Source organism: Acinonyx jubatus, chromosome B2 (genome assembly GCF_027475565.1).
Source record: "Acinonyx jubatus isolate Ajub_Pintada_27869175 chromosome B2, VMU_Ajub_asm_v1.0, whole genome shotgun sequence".
Lineage (NCBI taxonomy): Eukaryota > Metazoa > Chordata > Mammalia > Carnivora > Felidae > Acinonyx > Acinonyx jubatus.
The window spans coordinates 52590133-52613343 of NC_069385.1; the positions used below are offsets into that span (position 1 = coordinate 52590133).

Genomic DNA, 23211 nt, shown 5'->3' on the forward strand with positions numbered 1-23211 from the left:
TTTATCCATTCATCAGTTGATGGACATTTAGGCTCTTTCCATAATTTGGCTATTGTTGAGAGTGCTGCTATAAACATTGGGGTACAAGTGCCCCTATGCATCAGTACTCCTGTATCCCTTGGGTAAATTCCTAGCAGTGCTATTGCTGGGTCATAAGGTAAGTCTATTTTTAATTTTTTGAGGAACCTCCACACTGTTTTCCAGAGTGGCTGCACCAATTTGCCTTCCCACCAACAGTGCAAGAGGGTTCCCGTTTCTCCACATCCTCTCCAGCATCTATAGTCTCCTGATTTGTTCATTTTGGCCACTCTGACTGGTGTGAGGTGATATCTGAGTGTGGTTTTGATTTGTATTTCCCTGATGAGGAGTGACATTTGGCATCTTTTCATGTGCCTGTTGGCCATCCGGATGTCTTCTTTAGAGAAGTGTCTATTCATGTTTTCTGCCCATTTCTTCACTGGGTTATTTGTTTTTCAGGTGTGGAATTTGGTGAGCTCTTTATAGATATTGGATACTAGCCCTTTGTCCAATATGTCATTTGCAAATATCTTTTCCCATTCCGTTGGTTGCCTTTTAGTTTTGTTGGTTGTTTCCTTTGCTGTGCAGAAGCTTTTTATCTTCATAAGGTCCCAGTAATTCATTTTTGCTTTTAATTCCCTTGCCTTTGGGGATGTGTCGAGTAAGAGATTGCTACGGCTGAGGTCAGAGAGGTCTTTTCCTGCTTTCTCCTCTAGGGTTTTGATGGTTTCCTGTCTCACATTCAGGTCCTTTATCCATTTTGAGTTTATTTTTGTGAATGGTGTGAGAAAGTGGTCTAGTTTCAACCTTCTGCATGTTGCTGTCCAGTTCTCCCAGCACCATTTGTTAAAGAGACTGTCTTTTTTCCCAATATACTTTTAAGAAAAATTTGTCAGTGGAGAATATTGAGGGTTTCTTTTAACATAGAAAATTCTATAATAACACAGGGAATGACAGCCAACATGGATTAGGCTTCCTGTGTGCCAAGCATTTTCTAAGTGTTTGCTTCTATTATCTCATTTAATCCTTACAACAGTGCTTTCAGTTTGATAATCCTCATTTTGGCCAATAGAAATTGAAACAGAGATCAAATGATTTGCCAAAGCCACACTGTCTGAATCAGAACTCACATACAAGTCTGTCTGTCTTTAAAAAGAGGAGGATTTAATCACTATACCTGTCTCCCTACCCCACGACTATATTTGCTAACACAGTCCATTACTATCTTTCAACAGAGTCAACTTTAAGAGAACTTGAAAGGAAGGAGTATGACAAGTTCCCAACTGATGTGGATAAGAGCTTAGAAGAGATGCAGTCTTCATTTGATGAAGATGGTAATAAATATATTGCTGATGTTCTTAGCCATATCTTTCCCACTATAAACAGATTAGCTGATAAAGCATGTTATTCTTTCATGCAGTGTTCACTCGTGAATACCAAAGAGAAAGCTCTTTAGAAGACAGTGAAGACAAAAAGAATTCAGAAAATATCCTCGGTGATCAAGCCTCTCAAACTGGTAAAGATGGTAACAAAATGAATGTGACTCATGCCATGCTTATGGATCTTATTTCCATTTATTTCATATTTTATCATGTTTGTATTGAAGCTTAAAATTATCCCCCAAATTGGACACTTATGTTGACATAGTTGGAATCACTAGTTTAATGAGTATGAAATTTTATAGACAGAGTCAGATTGCTTTGCACAAAAGTTATTCCAAATAATGTTCCCACAGTAATATACAAAATATGTGCTATTGTTTTCTTGATATATTCTCTTTTAAATATAATTTCAATTTTCATTTGACTATTTCTGAAATATAATTTTTAATATTTGTTAACCATTTATACTTCCTCTTTTCTGAGTTGACCATTTTGGTCTTGTGCTAATTTTTCCAAATTGTTATATCAATTATATGGTTTCTACGATAACTTGCTATATTAGTAACTTATTTTTTATATTTTTTTCCACATTGGGTGGTTTGTCTTTTAAATCATTTTGCTGTTTTTAAAGTAGAGGGATTTTTCATATTTTTGTAGTCAAATCATTACTTTCACTTTGTTTATTTCTTCCATTTACTTTCACACCTTACAAAGCCTTCCTCTCAACCAGAGATTTAATATATACTTATATGCTTTTTTTTCTATTGGTCCAACCTTTTGGTATTTAGTTTTAAAATGCATCTGTAGGGGTGCCTGGGTAGCTCAGTCAGTTAAGCGTCTGACTTCAGCTCAGGTCATGATCTGACAGTTTGTGAGTTCAAGCTCTGCGACGGGCTCTGTGCTGACAGCTCAGAGCCTGGAGCCTGCTTCAGATTATGTGTCTCTGCCCCTGTCCTACTCACACTCTCTTTCTCTCAAAACAAACATAAAAATAAATGAATAAATAAATAAATAAATAAATAAGTAAGTAAAATGCATCTCTAAGTTACTGTGTTTTAAGATATAGAGCTGGGGTTTTGTTTGTTTGGTTGGTTGATTCCTCCTGATTCAGACAGATGTATGCTTGGCTGTGGTATATTTTAGTATCATAAAAATTGAACCGGGCACTGTCAGGCAATTATGTATGGCACTTCTCCAACACGCACACGCACACACGCACACACACACACACTTCACAGGAAGACCCCAGACATTAAAATTTTGATCAAGTAGCATCTGGGAGCCCCATCTCAGCTGCTGCAGAGTTCCTAGGACAAATACACAAAGACAGCCCCTTCCCCATACTGTCTGTTTTCTCTTTGAGGGAGGCAGTCCAAGGTAGAAGCAGGCATCAGGGCCTCTACCTACTGCTGGAGTGATGCCAGCACTTGCCAGTATGCCCCCATATAAAAGCATTCTCCCTGCCCTATCTGTCTGAGATAAGCACAGCCTTTACCTGTTGGAGGTAAGAGACTGTTAGTTACATCAGGAAGGGCAAATTTGATTTTTTTTTCCAATTTAGATCCATTGGCATTATATGAAACTAAAATTACTCTTGTTTTGTTATAGGTTAAGTCACTATCTTTATTTTTCACTGCTGATATTATGTGCCCTATTGTTTACCTATTTGATTACTATCATTATAAATTTAATTTAACAAATTAGGAACATGAGTCCTGGCTCCCTGGTCCCATACCACACTCTTCTTTGGGAATCACCTACAATTAATACTCTTCTTTAGGTGTTAACAGTGTTTTATTCACAGATGAAACCAGTGGAACATCTACATTTAAAAGAAGTTTCTAAGCTCTAGTCAAGATCTTAAGTTGTGGACTTCAAGCTGTATTATGAAGTTATAATCATCAAGACAGTATGGTACTGGTACACAAACAGACACTCAGATCAATGGAACAGAATAGAGAACCCAGAAATGGACCCACAAACGTATGGCCAACTAATCTTTGACAAAGCAGGAAAGAATATCCAATGGAATAAGGACAGTCTCTTCAGCAAGTGGTGCTGGGAAAACTGGACAGCGACATGCAGAAGAATGAACCTGGACCACTTTCTTACACCAGACACAAAGATAAACTCAAAATGGATGAAAGACCTCAATGTAAGACAGGAAGCCATCAAAATCCTCGAGGAGAAAGCAGGCAAAAACCTCTCTGATCTTGGCCGCAGAAACTTCTTACTCAACACGTCTCCAGAGGTAAGGGAAACAAAAGCAAAAGTGAACTATTGGGACCTCATCAAAATAAAAAGCTTCTGCACAGCAAAGGAAACAATCGGCAAAACTAAAAGGCAACTGACGGAATGAGAGAAGATATTTGCAAACGACATATCAGATAAAGGGTTAGTATCCAAAATCTATAAACAACTTATCAAACTCAACACCCAAAAACAAATAATCCAGTGAAAAAATGGGCAAAAGACATGGATAGACACTTCTCCAAAGAAGACATCCAGATGGCCAACTGACACATGAAAAAATGCTCAACATCACTCATCATCAGGGAAATACAAATCATAACCACAATAAGATACCACCTCACAACTGTAAGAATGGCTAACATTAACAACTCAGGCAATGACAGATGTTGGCAAGGATGCAGAGAAAGAGGATCTCTTTTGCACTGCTGGTGGGAATGCAAACTGGTGCAGCCACTCTGGAAAACAGTATGGAGGTTCCTCAAAAAAATTAAAAATAGAACCACCCTATGACCCAGCAATTGCACTACTTGGTATTTGTCCAAGGGATACATACCTGCCCCTGTTTCAAAGGGGCACGTGAACCCCAATGTTTATAGCAGCACTATCAGCAATAGCCAAAGTATGGAACGAGCCCAATTGTCCATCGAAGGATGAATGAATAAAGAAGATGTGGTGTATATATATATATATATACACACATACACACACACACACACACACACACACAATGGAGTATTACTCGGCAATCAAAAAGAATGAAATCTTGCCATTTGCAACTACGTGGATGGAACTGGAGGGTATTGTGCTAAGTGAAATTAGTCAGAGAAAGATAAATATCATATGGCTTCATTCATATGAGGACTTTAAGACACAAAACAGATGAACACAAGGGAAGGAAAGTAAAATAATATAATAACAGGGAGGGGGACAAAACATAAGAGACTCTTAAATATGGAGAACAGAGGGTTACTGGTGGGGTTGTGGGAGGGGGGATGGGCTAAATGGGTAAGGGGAATTAAGGAATCTACTCCTGAAATCATTGTTGCACTATATGCTAACTAACTTGGATATAAATTAAAAAAATAAAAAAAAAATAAATTCATCTTTAAAAACAAGAAACAAAACAAAACAAAATACCTAAAAGAAAGTAGCTCTCAGCCACTAATATTTAATATTTAAAAAAATCTTAAGTTGGACCCCTAAAAAGGTAAATTCATATTTGGGTTATTTGGTTCACTTCGATTGTGGATCTAAAAATCATAAATAATTTCTTAAGAATTTTGAAGGAGAAAGATGTGATTTAAAAATAACATTGTTAATGTTCTGTCTTAAAGGCTACCCTATGATGAACAGTTAGACATGCAAGAACACAGAAAAAAAGAAAATGTGATTTATTGTTTTAGTGGAACAGGGACTCTATCTTTCTGTTCTGCCATCCCTGGCATGTGGCTACCAGAAAAAGTTACAAGATGGCCAATGATGCTCCAGCCATCATAACAGTGTGCTTAGCAGGAAGAGGAAAAATGTAAGGGACAAAAACTGGCACTCTACCCAGTTGAGGTATTCCTCTTTATTTTTTTAAATTGTTTAAAAAGTTTATTTATTTTGAGAGAGTGAGAACATGTGGGGGACAGGCAGAGAGATGGGGGAGAGAATCCTCACTGACAGCACGGAACCCCCGAGGAGCGAGGCGGGGCTCAATCTCACTGACCCAAGTGACATCATGACCTGAGCCAAAATCAAGAGTTGGGCGCTTAACCAACTGAGCCACCCAGGCGCCCCACCGCTTTTCTTTTGAATTATTCTTCTTTAATGAAGTGACAGGACGTCTCACCACGAAAAAAAATATGCTCACATCTTACCTATGGGCTATCTAAGCTATAAGGGAAGTTGGGAGATGTAGTGTTTTTAGCTGGATACATTGCTGACCCCAACAAAATCCGGATTCTGTTACTAAGGATGAGAAGAATGGATAATGAGTGAACAACTAGCAGCTTCGAGAGCATTTGGTATCTTTGCCTGGCTCTTTCTGCCCCATCGTGCCCCCTTCCCAAGGCTACAGGAACATCATGGGTTCTCGTCTCTTCCACTCTGGTTCCCCAGGAACTGCTGGCTCTCTCCATCCCTAAGAACAGATTCCTCACTTCGCAGCAGAGGGCAGCAGAAGCTGCTCATTGAAAGCCCTTTGGAGTTTTTCTGGGCTGGGATAAATTATGCTCTAGCAGGAGACCCTGGTGGACGGAGCATTAAGGCAGCAGCTCAGGAAGCACAACTGGAAAGGCAGAGGTAGAGGAGTCAAGTGGAGCTGCCAATCTCTTGCCTGATTAGAGGAATGGATGAATATTTATATCATGATGCAGTCTATGAGCCAACTCAGCTGTGTGAGGAGGCATTCAGCATGCAATGAGGACAAGAATGAAGTATAGCACTAGAAAAACCAGGCTGTGCCACCCATTCTTCCATCTCTGCCAACCTGCCTACTTCTTATCCACTTACTGTTTCGTGTGGTCTTATGCTTATAACTGGAAGTATTCATCTTGTTTTCTGATTAATTCCCTAGATGCGCATATTTTAGCTTGAGCCCTACAATCCTTTGGTTTCTACCTCTTCTACCTGGCTTCCTGAGTTTTGACTCCTGCTGGACGTGATTTTCTTCTTACCTCATTCACTTTTGTTCCAAAACACTAGCTATAAGCCACTGCTCTGATGTTTTGTGTTTCCTAACTTAACATTTCCTCCCTAGACTATTTCCCCCTTCTTGGCGCATGTACAGCAATAAACACAAAGATACTATTTTGGGGGGTCAAGTATTAACTATCATGTTCTATTGCAAATAGCATTGCCCACTAAAATTATTAATGGCATTAGGTTATTTTACTTTAGATTCAACAGAAGACTCAATAGAAGAGGTAACTGCAGATCATCCAGAGGTTCTTTCTATAATAGAGGAGACTGTAAAAATGACAAAGGATATGAACTTTGAACATCCATATGAAAAACATGCTGAAATCCTAGAGGAAATCATCAAAGAGGTAAGAAATCCAGATCCAAACATTTATGCTTAGTAATTTTTAATTTCAACAACTATGCAATATAATTTCATAGCTTTGGAATTAATTCTTTATTGACTTTTGTTTAACTGAGTTCAGTTGGTTAAAATATGGTGCATAGGAAGCCAGTGCCAAAATAGATATTTCATCTATGAGCTAATTAGTTGTTAACAAAGACAAATTTTACTCCATAGCTAAATTATTTCATCCAACCACCTTGAACATGTGTTCATAGGGGAAATGGATGGACACACAAGTGATTTTCCAATCTAAGGGGAAAATGAAGCCTCAGATGCTTTGTCTTACTGATGGCAAACCAGGTTTATCTCTGGTTTATAAAGAACAAGATATCCATATGGGTCTGTTTTGTACAGGGACCTTGAGTAAGCATTCAGAGCAACAGTCAAAGACAACAAATCTGTTTTGGACTCTCAATGAATTTCTTTGGTATTTCTATGTAATTTGAAAGTGATATAATTAAATGTTGGGAGGAGAAAAAAAAATATTTTGAGAGTATAGCACCACTCTATAACACACTGGGTAGGCTCCTTGAGTCCCAGACTGTACCCAGGATGAATTGCTGTCCCCCTCTGAGCTTCCCATAGAGATCTTTCAACAACTTCTGCATGTCTTCAGGTTGTTTTGTCATCAACTGATTCCTTCAGAAACATTCTGACAGGGGTGCCTGGGTGGCTCAGTCGGTTAGGTGTCCAGCTCTTGATTTCAGCCCAGGTCATAATCTCATGGTTTGTGAGTTTGAGCCCCACATCGGGCTCTGCACTGACAGCACAGAGCCTGCTTGGGATTCTCTCTTTCCCTCTCTCTATTCCTCCCCCACTGTGCTCTCCCCCCTCCCAACCTCCAAATAAATAAATAAACTTAAAAAATTTTTTAAAAAAGAAACATTCTGAGAACCTACTGCTTGCCCTTTAATATGCTAGATTCTAGGGCTATGAAGATGAATTAAATGCAACTCTTTAAGGAGCCATCAGTCAGGTGGGGAAGGCTGATGAAATGAGCTATCATGTACTAAGTGATAAGTAGATATGTGCAAGGTGTAGGAATCCCACTAAGGTCAAGATGGTCATCTCTGCATGGAAGGTGAGACAGAGCATCCCAGAGGAGAGACATACAAGTGAAGCAGGTCTTTAGCATGATGGAAGCCCCATCCTGACCCTTCACGGAAAAATTTCTCCATTCTCTTCAGAGTTTATTCTGGAGGATACAGATCTACAGGGAGTACCAAAGCATTTCTGATATATATAGGAATGTATGTAGTGTCACTAGATGATAAACTGCCACTCTGGGATTGTGGAGGAGTTTAAGTCACATTAGATTTTTTTTTATTATTATTTATTTATTTATTTATTTTATTTAAAAGAGAGAATGCATGAGCGCCAGTGGTGGGGAGGGGGCAGAGGGAGAGAGAGACAGAAAGAATCTTTTTTTTAACGTTTATTTTTCAGAGAGAGTGAGAGAGAGAACATGCACAAGCCGGGGAGGGGTAGAGAGAGAGAGAGGGAGACAAAGAATTCATAGTAAGCTCCAGGCTCTGAGCTGTCAGTGCAGAGCCCAACACGGGGCTCAGACTCACAAATCAAGAGATCATGACCTAAGCCGAAGTCAGATGCTTATCCCACTGCACCATCCAGGTGTCCTGAGTGAGAGTCTTAAACAGGCTCCACGCTCAGTGTGGGTCTCGATCCCACAATGCTGGGATCATGATCTGACAGCAATGGACAGATCATCTAAGAAGAAAATCAACATAGAAACAACGGCTTTGAATGACGCACTGGGTCGGATGGACTTGACAGATATATTCAGAAAATTTCATCCTAAAGCAGTGGAATACCATTCTTCTCGAGTGCACATGCAACATTCTCCAGAATAGATCACATCCGGGGACACAAATCAGCCCTCAACAAGTACAAAAAGATCGAGATCTTACCACGCATATTTTCAGACCACAGCACTATGAAACGAAATCAACCACAAGAAAAATTTGGAAAGACAACAAATAGTTGGAAATTAAAGAACATCCTACTACAGAATAAATGGGTTAACCAAGAAGTTAAAGAGGAAATTAAAAAGTACATGGAAGCCAATGAAAATGATAACACCACAGTCCAAAACCTCTGGGATGCAACAAAGGCAGTCATAAGAGAGAGGTATATAGCAACCCAGGCCTTCCTAAAGAAGGAAAAAAAGTCTCAGATACACAACCTAACCTTACACCTTAAAGAGCTGGAAAAAGAACTGCAGATAAAACCCCAAACCAACAGAAGATGGGAAACAATAAAGATTAGAGCAGAAATCAATGCTATCGAAACCAAACAAAAACAAAAAATCAGTAGAACAGAGCAATGAAACCAGGAGCTGGTTCTTTGAAAGAATTAACAAAATTGATAAACCCCTAGCCAGTTTGATCAAAATGAAAAAAGGAAAGGACCCAAATAAATAAAATCAAAAATGAAAGAGAAGAGATCACAACCAACTGCAGAAATACAAACAATAATAAGAGAGTATTATGAGCAATTATATGCCAATAATTTGGGCAATCTGGAAGAAATGGACAAATCCCTAGAAACATACAAACTACCAAAACTGAAACAGGAAGAAATAGAAAATTTGTAGAGACCCAAAACCAGTAAAGAAATTGAATTAGTAATCAAAAATCTCCCTAAAAACAAGAGCCCAGGGTTGGATGGCTTTCCAGGGGAATTCTTCCAAACATTTAAAGAAGAGTTAATACCTATTCTTTTGAAACTATTCCAAAAAATAGAAATGAAAGGAAAACTTCCAAACTCATTCTATGAGGCCAGCATTACCTTGATTCTAAAACCAGACAAAGACCCCAGTAAAAAGAACTATAGACCAATTTCCCTGATGAACATGGATGCAAAAATTCTCAACAACATACTAGTCAACCGGATCCAACAATACATTGAAAGAATTATTCACCATTATAAAGTGGGATTTATACCTGGGATGCAGGGCTGGTTCAATATCTATAAATCAATCAATGTGATACATCACATTAATAAAGAAAGGACAAGAACCAGATGATCCTTTCAATAGATGCAGAGAGAGCATTTGACAAAATACAGCATCCTTTCTTGATAAAAACCTCAAGAAAGTGGGGATAGAAGGATCATACCTCAAGATCATAAAGGTTATATACGAAAGACCCACCACTAATATCATCCTCCATGGGGAAAAACTAAGAGCTTTTCCCCTAATGTCAGGAACATAACAGAGATGTTCACCCTCGCCACTGTTATTCAACATAGTGTTGGAAGTCCTAACTTCAGCAATCAGACAATACAAAGAAATAAAAGGCATCCAAATCAGCAAGGAGAAAGTCAAACTTTCCCTCTTCACAGATGACATGATACTCTATATAGAAAACCCAAAAGATTCCACCAAAGAACTGCTAGATAAAACTGCCAATCCATGAATTCAGCAGTGGCAGGATATAAAATGAATGCACAGAAATTGGTTGCATTTCTATACACCAATAATGAAGCAGCAGAAAGAGAAATCAAGGAATCGATCCCATTTACAATTGTACCAAAAACCATAAAATACCTAGGAATAAATCTAACCAAAGAGGTGAAAAACTATACACTGAAAACTATACAGTATAGAAAGCTTATGAAAGAAATTGAAGAAGACACACAAAAAAATGGAAAATTATTCCATGCTCATGGATTGGAAGAACAAATATTGTTAAAATGTTGATAACTACCCAAAGCAATCTACACCTTCAGTGCAATCCTTATCACAATAACACCAGCATTCTTCACAGAGCTAGAACAAACAATCCTAAAATTTGTATGGAACCAGAAAAGACCCTGAAAAGCCAAAGCAATCCTGAAAAAGAAAACCAGAGCTGGAAGTATCACAATCCCAGACTTCAAGCTATATTACAAAGTTGTAATCATCAAGATAGTATGGTACAGACAGAAAAACAGACACCTTGATCGATGGAACAGAATAGAGAACCCAGAAATGGATTTACAAACATATGGCCAACTAATCTTTGACAAAGCAGGAAAGAATATCCAATGGAATAAAGACAGTCTCCTCAGCAAATAGTGTTGGGAAAACTGGACAGCGACATGCAGGAGAATGAACCTAGACCATTTTCTTACATCATACACAAAAATAAACTCAAAATAGATGAAAGACCTAAATGTAAGACAGGAAGCCATCAAAATCCTTGAAGAGAAAGCAGGCAAAAACCTCTTTGACCTCAGCCGCAGCAACTTCTTATTCAACATGTCTCTGGAGACAGGAAACAAAAGCAAAATGAAGTATTGGGACCTCATCAAAATAAAAAGCTTCTGCACAGCAAAGGAAACAATCAGCGAAACTAAAAGGCAAACAATGGAACGGGAGAAGATATTTGCAAATGACATATGGATAAAGGGTTAGTATCCAAAATCCATAAAAAAACTTATCAAACTCAACACCCAAAAAACAAATAATCCAGTGAAGAAATGGGCAAAAGACATGGACAGACACTTTTCCAAAGAAGACATGCAGATGGCCAGCTGACACATGAAAAAATGCTCAACATCACTCATCATCAGGGAAATACAAATCAAAACCACAATAAGATACCACCTCACACCAGTCAGAATGGCTAAAATTAACAACTCAGGCAATGACAGATGTTGACAAGGATGCAGAGAAAGAGGAACCTTTTTGCACTGCTGGTAGAAATGCAAACTGGGGCAGCCACTCTGGAAAACAGTATGGAGGTTCCTCAAAAAATTAAAAATAGAACCACCCTATAACTCAGCAATTGCACTACTAGGTATTTATCCAAAGGATACAGGTGTGCTGTTTCAAAGGGACACATGCACCCCAATGTTTATAGAAGCTAATGGACAATAGCCAAAGTATGGAAAAGAGCCCAAATGTCCATTGATGGATGAATGGATAAAGAAGATGTGGTGTATATATATATATATATATATATATATATATATATATATATACCATATATACTCTATGGTATATATATATACCATAGAGTATTACTCAGCAATCAAAAAGAATGAAATCTTGCCATTTGCAACTACATGGATGGAAATGGAGGCTATTATGCTAAGTGAAATTAGTCAGAGAAAGACAAATATATGACTTCACTCATATGAGGACTTTAAGAGACAAAACAGATGAACATAAGGGAAGAGAAACAAAAATAATGTAAACACAGGGAGGGGGACCAAACATAAGAGACTCATAAATATGGAGAACAAACTGAGGATTACTGGAGGGGGTGTGGAGGGGGGATGGGCTAAATGGGTAAGGTACACTAAGGAATCTACTCCTGAAATCATTGTTGCACTATATGCTAACTAATTTGGATGTAAGTTTTTAAAAAATAAAATTAAAAAAATAAATAAAACTAAGGCCATTAAAAGTGAAAAATAAAAATAAAAAAAGAAATCAGTCAAAGGGATGAAAAGTGCAGCATAGGGAATGTAATCAGCACTATTGTAATAACTTTGTATGGTGACAGAGGGTGAATACATTTTTATTATCATGGTAAATAATTATAAACTTTATTTTGTAATGTATATAATTGCAGAATCACTATATTGTATAGCTGAAACTAATATTATATTGTATGTCAGTTGTACTTCAGTAACAAATAATAATAAATATATACATACATACTTTTACATGGATTTTTTTAAACCCACAACATGAGGATCAAGGTTCATTTTTTTCTAATACAAATATCCAGCTGTATTCTGGCACCATTTATTGAAAAGACCAACCTTTCCCCACTATCATAAATCAAGTGACCCTGGGGCGCCAGGGTGGCTCAGTGGGTTAAGCATCCAACTCTTGATTTTGGCTCAGGTCATGATCTCCTGGTTCATGAGCTCAAGCCCTGTGTCAGGAACAGCACTGACAGCGCAGAACAGCCTGCTGGAGGTTTTCTCTTTCCCTCTTTCTCTGCCCCCCCTCTCGCGTGCTCTCTTTCTCTCTCTAAATAAATAAACTTTAAAAATAAATAAAAATTAAAAAATAAATCAAGTGGCCCTATCTGTGTGGTCTATTTCTGGACACTCTATTCTGTTCCATTGACGTATTTGTCTATCTGTGTTCCAGTACCACACATACTAACTACTGTAGCTCTGTAATTTCTCCCAGCATTGTTTTGTAGTTTTCAGGATAGAGGTCTTCAGTATCTCTCATTAGGTTTATTCTTAGGTATTTAATGTATTTTGATGCTATTTTAGATACCGTCGTGGTTGTATTTTATTTTCCAATTGTTCCTGCAATCATTTTTGTATCCTGTTTTCCCATTTTGCTTCCCACTAATTTCACTTTCTTATCTGAAGCTCACAGCCCTTGTGCAGAACAGGTGCACTTGGGCCTAACGGATGATCCAGTCCAGGAAAAGGGAATAGGTTTTATTTCATTTGCAAATGGAACAGTTAGGCATGGCTCCCTAGAGTGATGGGTTAAGGAGGCTTCTGAAACCACATCTGTATCTCGGTATTTTTAGAATCTTTTAGAGTTATAGTTTAACAGTATTTTAAAGTCTTAAAAATACAGAAATAATGATAGGTATCATTTCTACCAAAGGGAAAGAAGAGTCACCCCCTTGCAATGGCGAATGCACAGAAGTTTATTCCATGCTAAATCATTTGCACTTTTCCCTGGTTTCTGTCTTGACTGGCTACAGAGCACACAACAACAGAGGCTGGGGGACACTGGGAACTTTTTTCTGCTCCTATCGCTCTGCACACTTGTGATAACTGAAGCTGTTACACAGACTATACCAAAGGTATTTGCCCAGTACCTAGCAGAAAAATGTCTTGAGAACAACGTCAAGGGAAGTGGGGCTTTTGCGTCAAACCTGCTGCTGTATGTTGTTCAGCCCATGACTTAATCTTGCTGCGTATCATATCCACAACCTATTTCTTTAGTCACTGTAGTCTTCTCTATGTGATACATCAGTTTTGCTCTGCTTCCATGGTCACACAGCTATTGCTCTAAAACATCTCCATTTCTGCCCTTGTACCTGTGTTCGTCACATGGTCATTATGTTTTTCTGGGCCTCCCTTGTCTCTCTGTGTCATGTCCTGCTTCCTCTGATTCTCCCAGTCCCTTCTCTCAATCTCTCTCTCTCTCTCTCTAGATATTTTTCACAGTGATAAATATTTGTTTATACAAGCAAGAAACATATATGTATGTGTATATAATATATATATATTCACAAGTGATTAAAAGTAAACATGAAATAACATAGAATAAGGGAATCTAAAACAGCATTAAATACAGGGAAAAAAATTTTTTTTAAATTTTTTTAACGTTTATTTATTTTTGAGACAGAGAGAGACCCAGCATGAACAGGGGAGGAGCAGAGAGAGAGGGAGACACATAATCTGAAACAGGCTCCAGGCTCTGAGCTGTCAGCACAGAGCCCCACGCGGGGCTCGAACTCACGGACCGTGAGATCATGACCTGAGCCGAAGTCGGACGCTTAACCGACCAAGGCACCCAGGCGCCCCCAGAGAAAAATTTATTAAGTTAAAATCACAAAAGGATAGAAAGATGAATAGTGCATTTAAATGTTACATCATTTTTCTAAATATTACTTTCTCTCACTCACCCCTTCCCTGAGGATGTCCAAAGAGAGTGACACTATTTTCAGCGTTCAGACACCTGAGAGCCCACTTCCATGACTCTGGTGACAGCGGGGCCAGACACAGACCAAGCACAAAGGGCCCCTTCCCTACCACTTGCCCTGCAAGGCGCAGTCTCCAGGCTCAGAGTCCCGCCTTCACTCTGCTGGGCCACACACTCAGGAGTTCTTTCAGATATGAAATCCTAAGGCAGGTTCCCCCTTCTCTCCACAGTGATCTCAACTGGGGAATCTCCCTCAACAGATTCCTACACCGAAGCTGTTTTACCTATACATCCAACACGTGTATCCTCAGGCACCCAGGTCCTTGCCTCCTGAAACTTTCCTCCCCTCAGCTTTGAAATGTCCAGGCCCGAGTGCCTTGTGCCACTTCAGCAACAGCAGCACCTTCCCCCTGCCCTGTTTCAGTGACTTCCTTTCCTGAAGCAGTGTCATGTGCCCATAATGTTTCACTTCTCTCTTCCCTTAGAGTCACTTGAGGTCAAGTCAGAAATATAACTTCCACATTTGGACCTGCGCAAACACAGTGGGAAAACTCTTCAAGCAAAATCTCAACAAAGAGGCTATTTAATAGTGATTCTCTCTATGAAGAAAAACAAACAAACATGAGAATCATAATTTTAGGACAAAGATCAAACTAGGGCAAGCAGTTATAATAAATAATGACATATTAATTCCTTAATATAAATATTTCTCACAAAATCAAGGAAAATAGAGTACCCTAATATAAAAGCAGGCAAAAGGTATAAACAGATTATTTCATCAAAGAAGAAATGCAAATGGTTCATTGAAAATTTTCATGTTCAAATTTTGATAAAAACTATGAAACTTAAAACTGTGGGATACAGATTCTTACCTGTCAAATTGCCAAAGATTTTTAAAAATGCATAATAATCTATACTAGTGAGGCTATGATGAGATAGTCACGTAGGGAGAGTGAAAATTGATACAGATGTTTTGGAAGCAATGTGTCGGTGTGTGTGAAAAGCCTTTAAAATGTTCATTCTTTTATGCCTTTTGACCTAAGAAATCTGACCTGAAGAAATGCATAACATTTGGGCAAGGATTTATATATACAGATGTTCATCACAGTGTTATATTAAAATTGTAAGTGATGTAAACATTTAACAGTAAGAGAATAATTAAACAAAATAAGATCTATTCATTTGATAAAATACTATGAAGGGTGGTGCCTGGGTGGTTCTGTCGTTTGAGCATCCGACTCTCGATGTCAGCTCAGGGGATGATCTCATGGTTCGTGAGTTTGAGCCCTGCATTGAGTTCCATGCTGAGTGTGGAGCCTGCTTGAGATTCTCTCTCTCTCACTCTCTCTCGCTGCCCCTCACCCTTGCCCGTGTGCTCATTCTCTTTCCAAAATAAAAAAATATATATTATGAAGGTATTAAATTTTTCAAATCCATTGAGTGAGATGGAGAAATTATAAATTGCATCTCGGTGTTGCTTTAATTTTCATATCTTGAAACTGGACAGTAAAATTTTCATTACCCATTGGAGCACCTGGGTGACTCAGTCAGTTGAGCATCCAGCTCTTGATTACAGCTCTGCTCATGATCTCACAGTTCATGAGTTCAAGCCAGCATCAGGCTTCACACTGACGGTGCAGAGCCTGCTTGGGATTCTCTCTCTCTCAGCCCCTCCCCCACTCTCTCTCACATGCTTGGTCTCTCTCTCTCTCTCTCTCAAAAATAAAAACAAAAATAATTTTTTTCATTAACCACTTATATTTCTTTTTTTTCAGTTTTACTGAGTTCTTTTTGTTTCTTTTTAATTTTTTTTTAATGTTTATTTATCTTTGAGGGAGAAAGAGAATGTAAGCAGGAGAGGAGCAGAGAGAGGAGACACAGAATCTAAAGCAGGCTCCAGGCTCTGAGCTGACAGCACAGAGCCCAACACCGGTTTCGCACTCACAAACTGTGAGATCATGACCTGAGCTGAAGCCAGACGCTCAACTGACTGAGCCTCCCAGGCACCCCTATTGAGTTGTATTTGACATATAGCACTGTATTAGTTTAAGGTGTATAACATCAGGATATGGTTTATGTATATATTGCAAAATGTTTACCACAATAATTTTAGCTAACACCCATCACTTCACACACTTAGTTTGTGTGTGTGTGTGTGTGTGTGTGTGTGTGTGTGTGGTGAGAACTTCTAAGATTGACTCTCTTAGCAACTTTAAAATATACAATATAGTGTTGTAAACTATAGTCAGATCATGCTGAATATTACATCCCCAGGACTTATTCATCTTATAACGGTACATTTGTACCTTTGATCCCCTACACTCATTCCCCCACCCCCACCCCTGCCTCTGGCCACCACATATCTGTTTCCTGTTTCTATGAGTTCATCTTTTTAGATTCTACATATAAGTGAGATTGTATAGTATTTGTCGTTCTCTGTCTGACTTATTTTCATTCATACTTTTTTATAGCTTTCTCTTTTTCTCTAATTCTCTATGTTAAGAATTTCAAAGTGTTTAAAATTCTTTTTTTAAGAGACTCTTCACTGAGATGGAGATTCGAAAAGTAGGTAATCTTAAATTCTGCAGAGGCCAGGGAGTCATACCCATCCTCGTGACATCTCTTCCCCTTTCACTTCTAACATCCTATGATTACCTGGTGACACACAAACTTGAAACCCTCAGAGTAGGTGTATTCACAGATCCACATCACTAATTTCCATGCTCGTGTTGAGGCTGTTGCTACTGCACTGAGGGAGGAGGGTTGGGGGCAGAGTTTAGCAGAACTCCCTAAGCACCTGCAAGTTTTGTTTTGCCCCGATTCCTCTTACTGCTTTTAGCAACCATCTCAGTACATTCTCAGCCCTCACAATGAGGGATGAAAAGCAAAAGGGAAATGAAGAGTGTTGTCACTAAAACAGGCAAGCTGGACTGGGCCCTTGCTACTCAAAAGGTGGCCCAGGGACAACTGTCACCTGGGAGCATGTTAGAAATGCAGACTCATGGACCCTTGGTACCTAAAACCTCCTAAGTCAGGATCTGAATTCTATAATACTAAATAACAGGGGTGCCTGGGTGACTCTATCAGTTGAGCACTTGACTCTTGATTTTGGCTCAGGTCATGTTCCCAGGGTTGTGGGATTGAGCCCCACATTGAGCTCCATGCAGAGCGTGGAACCTGCTTGAGATTCTCTCTCTCTCTCTGCCCCTCTACCACTCATGTACGTGTGCACGCACATGCTCTCTCTCTCTCTAAAAATATACATATATATATATATATATATATATATATATATATATATAATACTGAATAGCATATAGCAAAAATGTATTGTTCTATGTATTTAATAAAGGCTTTTGCTTCCCATTCTTAATTTTTAAAACTTAGTTGATTTCCTTAGAATTTTCCCTTTTAAAACAAACTGATTCTTTTTTTTCCTTTCCAGTGAGAATTTGAAAGATAATTGGTTAAGGTCCACAAAAATGATACATCAAAGAGTATCCTTGACTTCTGTGGCTGTGATGGTAATACCAGTGTGTCATTCTTAACAGGCTGTTGAAGAAAACACAAATAGGTCTTCTAGCACCCCAAAACATGGCGGATGGATCCTGGACAACTGCCCTATTATAAAAGAACTGTGGATAGTCTTAGTCGAGAAAGGAATTATACCTGACTTAGTAATCTGCTTATCAGATACAGAAAACAATGGTTGGTATATATTCATCATGTAAATTTGAAAGTGAAGTTTTTCTTGATGACAATATGTTTAGTTACAATACAAAATGGAAAACTCTCCACTCTCCCTAGGTACATATTCCACCCCAACAATCCCTTCGTGACTTAGAGGTACACAAAATGAGACATCCATTCACCAAGTAGATGGCCAGGGATAGCGTGCTGGATCCCTGGATGTTCCATCAGGCCCGAACAATTATTCTTTGGTGCTCAGTTTAACACCCCATTCCCAGTCAGCACTATAACTTCTAAATGAGAAATATATAAGGCTGAAAGTAGAGACTATATACCTGTTCTTATTCACCTCAAATGGGAAATATTAAGTATATAAAGATAGAAGAACTCAATTTTAACTATTCCATCCCTTTGGACAAAGCTATAATAATCAAAGAAGTGTGGTACTGGCATAAAAACTGACCCCTAGAATAAAGAGCCCAGAAATACACCCCTACACATATGGTTAACTAATTTTTGACATGGGGGCTAAGAATATTCTGTCATCTTGCCTTTTAAGGAAATATATTTGAAAAGAGTTTCAAGGGGGGGAAATATATTATCTCTTTTCATGTTTTAATTATTTTTAACATGCCAATATATATCTCTTAGAAAGGATTTGAGATGGTCTCAGTATTTTAAAGAACCTGGGCTCTACTTAGATAAATGCTTAAAGGAAAATGTATTTGGATTTAGGCAGAAATAATTTTTCATTGTTAATTTCCGAAATATATCTCACTGTATTTTATAGAGCTTCAAAGTTAATGTTATTCTCTTTATATTTCAGGAAAATATTTACTGAATAGACTGTATTTAGAGAATAAACCTGAAATTGACTCTAAGATTTTGGAAAGATTATTAGATGAACTACAAAAGAAAAAAAAAGAGGAAGAAGAAGCAAGGTAAAATCTGCCTGGCTTAATAAAACAAGTTAACGAATCTTTTATATCTATTTACAAGCTACATTTATGAAATATCTTTAATAACAAAACAGTGGTCCACTAAGTAGATCCAATTCTTAAAAAACAAAACAAAACAAACAGTAGTTTTACAAACACTTTCAGATTCTCTAAAGTACCGAGTTGGGCATGTTTTCATGAAATCAAACTTACTCTAGATCAGATGTTGACTCTCAAAAGACACTGTAAAAAAAACTGAGCACAAGCAAGACTTTTTTTTACCATATTTGTCTGTGACTTAAATAATTTTGCTGACTAGTATCCACAAATTGAAGAATAACATGATAAAAAGTAAATGAAAGTACACTTACGTGAAATAACTAAAATCTGAACCCTGACTATGTTCTACATAAGGAGAAAACAAGACTAATTATTTATAGTTGGCAGGCTCAACATCAAAGTTTATTTTCCAGTCTGGGTGCAATGAAGAGCTTTTACAAATGTGAGCACCTATCTATTTGTCCATGGCAGGGTCAAGAACTAAACTTTAATAAACTATCAGGTTCTTCAGATTGGAGAATAAAATATGAAAAGAAGCAGTGACTTAATTTGCTAATTGTTCTTTCTTGCTGAAACGTGCTTTAGATTGTAATTCATCCAACTGGGATTCCTGCTTCTCAAAGTGATAATGTAAGAATTAAATTTCTTTATGCTAATCCACCAAAGCTCCTGCCGTTAAGGACAACACCTATAGACAGGAGCTTTCTCGAGTGCTATTTCCTTTTCCCCTCAGATATCAGCAGTTAGAGCTGGGATTTAGGAGCCTCTTTGGACTCTAGAAATTATGAAGCTGGGAGACACATAATGAGGGGCAGGGGAGGCAGATAACTGATAAGTGTATGTCAGAGGGATTTTTTTTTCAGTGTTTACTCTTCATCTAAGTTAGCCATTCCTTTAAGAACTCAATACCAAAATATATGAAGTATAATTTAGTTAGGTTATTTAATAAAAGTGTTTGGTATATTGAGTACAAGATATTGATTCAGACAATAATTACAAATGTATTACATTTGCTTTCAACTTTTATAAGTTTTCTTATAAATGGAGCTACCATCTGCTAAGGTTTAAGGGATTACCTAATTTTTTCCCAGTGTATGAGAAATGGAAATATTTGAGAACAGATGAAGCTATTAACACAAGAGTAAAACAAAGTTCATGTGGTTTTTAGACTGAAGGTCTGCAACATTTTAAGGAGATAATTTAGAATACATACTACATATACATGTATCTTTTTTTTGAAAGAGAGAGAGTGAGAGAGAGGGAGGGAGAGAGTGAATGCATAGCAGGGGGAACAGAGGGAGGAGAGAGAGAATCCCAAGCAGGTTCCACTCTGTCAGTATAGAGCTCAACGCAGGGCTTGATCCCACAACCTTGAAATTCTGCCTGAGCCAAAACCAGGAGTCCGGACACTTGACTGACTAAGCCACCCAGGCGCCCCACATGTATCATTTTTTTAAAAAAGGAAAAGAGAACTCCACTTTCTCCCTACTCTACCTTCATTTCCCTTTTATCCTGTGGAACTCTGTGAGCTGTCTCTATAATCAATTGTTACCTCTTTTGATTCCAAATTGTCACATTTTTGTAAACTTCTTACAGGGAAAGATTTGCCCAGATTGAAACAAGCTTTTCTGCATCTTTATATGTTCTGTATATTTTCTAATTTCTATATTTTAAAAATTCAACATGAGTATTTTTAAACAAACATTTTTTCATATGCTGGAGAGAATGAAATTTAAAACTGTTAAAAAGAAAAAAGAAAAGTAATTTACAGGCCTTGCATCTCAGTTGGAAAGGAGATAAAATTAACAGGATTAAAAATTACAACTTGGGCCAAATATCTACAGACACACTGAATTCTGCAGCCTTTTTTTTTCTTTTAATTTTTTTTTTCAACGTTTATTTATTTTTGGGACAGAGAGAGACAGAGCATGAACGGGGGAGGGGCAGAGAGAGAGGGAGACACAGAATCGGAAACAGGCTCCAGGCTCTGAGCCATCAGCCCAGAGCCCGACACAGGGGCTCGAACTCACAGACCGTGAGATCGTGACCTGGCTGAAGTCGGACGCTTAACCGACTGCGCCACCCAGGCGCCCCGAATTCTGCAGCTTTTATAGCAGCAGTTTACACATGTGCCAGTCAAGTCCAAGATAATTTCTGTCCTTCCATTTTGTCTTTGACTCATTTATCCAAGTGGTTTTGTAGAAGTGACTAACAACTGACAGCAAAATTCTTCCTCATTCTTGTCAAGTCTTAGATTCTTAGCAGTGGCTTACTATATTTAGGCTGTGGACAAGGAAAGGTTCACAAAAGAGCCCTGCCTGAAATAAACAGGATGACTGCTGATGGGCACGCAGTCAAATGGGGAAGGGGTGAAGAAAGAATATCCAGGAGTCTCAGAGGTCCGGGTCATGAACAAAGAGAACTCGAATTACACCACGACTGCAGGCGAGATTGCAGGATTTAGAATACCTAAATGAGAGAACATTCCCTAGTAACAAGAAATACATCTGTTGGCAAAAGAAGTATAGCAGTGTCTTTTGAAAAGAATAGAAATAATTAGATTTTCACAAGATGGAGAAAAGGATGCAAAGAACACTGAATATGGAGAAGGACAGATTTACAGAACAGTCAGAAAAACTGCCCCAGCGTGGGCAACCAGTATGAATAGGCTCTACTTAATTCATCCCTTGTTGGTGAATACTTGATACAATTTTTTTTTTTTAAATGCAATCGACATTCTTATTCATGTGTCTTTGTACAGTAGTATGTCAATTCTCGAGAGTTAATTCCTAGATATAGAATTTTAGGTCAAAGGTATACAAATTTTAATTTTAACAAGTATTGCTTTACTTCATCACTTTACTAGCTTTCCTTATACCTGTCTTCATCATGAAGGCAGGCTTAGTGCTTCAACCCTAGTGAAAAACAGATTCCCTCCAGATATTTATATTTTTATATTTCAAGTCTCCAAATTTCATTATTACTGTGTTGAATGGAAATAAGGAAATAATTTTTCTGATTACAAAGATAATTATCTATTTATTCAATATAGAAAATTTTTATTTTATTTTATTATCATTTTTTAAATGTTTATTCACCTTTGAGAGAGAGAGAGAGAGAGAGAGACAGCACACAAGCAGGGGAGGGGTAGAGAGAGAGGGGGAAGCACAGAATCGGAAGCAGGCTCCAGGCTCTGAGCTGTCAGCACAGAGCCCGACACGGCCCTCAAACTTACGAACCGTGAGATCATGACCTGAGCCGAAGTCGGACACTTAACTGACTGAGCCACCCAGGCGCCCCTAGAAAATTTTTAAATGCAAAAAATGATAAGTAAAAGAAAAAAATCTCATAATGCCAGCATCCAGAGTTAATTACTGTGAACAGTTTGACTAGTTTTCTTCTAATCTTTTGATCATGATTTATATAAATTTTAAGTACAAAATTAAAATTAGATTATACATAGCTTTATATTATGCTTTTTTGTCACTTAACATTATTTTGTGAACATTTTCCACTTAATCCGAAGGGAAAATGGTCCAACTTCTCCCATTTACCTTTTCAAATTGGAGTGAGACAATCCTTTATTAATTTTGACAAATTTCCCAATTAACAGCCAAAGTTTTTTAAAGTGTAACATTGCAACTTTCCTTACCAAAAAAAAAGAAAAAAACTGGGGGAAAAAAAAACCTGGAAAATTAACTGACTTCAGTATCAGCAAAGTAAACATTTACAGTGTAAAGTTAAAAAGTATAATGAACATTATACACAACTTACTCTATTTTTTACCATCATAAGCCTCAAATACTGTAACATTGTGAGATGTCTGAATTTCCAAAGATGATTAAACTTTGGACATTTTCGTTTCAGAAAAGCCACTGAAGAGGCATTGAGAATACAAGAAAACCAAAGCCTGTTGGAAGCTATGAATGAGAAAGCAAAAGGCAAACACAGATTTATATCACTAATAATGTGTCATTTAATTTTGTATTATTACTGCAGGAAACTGCAGTATTTCAAGTGAATTACAGACAAGGTGACCATATATCCCTGTTTGCCCATGAGAGTCTAGGTTTATGCCTGTGGTATTGAAATATTTATCTGATCCACTTTCATTCTTAGTGTTCCAATTTAGATAATAAATTATATGGTCACTAGAGTAAT

The 23211-nt window shown here is 37.9% G+C and overlaps 1 protein-coding gene across 1 annotated transcript in view; it reads left to right on the forward strand.

Annotated features, from left to right (window-relative positions):
• The window catches only part of AK9 (adenylate kinase 9), a 130550-nt gene that overhangs the window by 42909 nt on the left and 64430 nt on the right, over positions 1-23211 (forward strand). Inside the window, 8 exon segments of the mRNA XM_053222387.1 lie at positions 1254-1352; positions 1439-1543; positions 3205-3237; positions 3240-3281; positions 6537-6685; positions 17914-18070; positions 18879-18993; positions 22918-22991. Of these exon segments, the coding sequence (XP_053078362.1) occupies positions 1254-1352; positions 1439-1543; positions 3205-3237; positions 3240-3281; positions 6537-6685; positions 17914-18070; positions 18879-18993; positions 22918-22991 (774 nt within the window).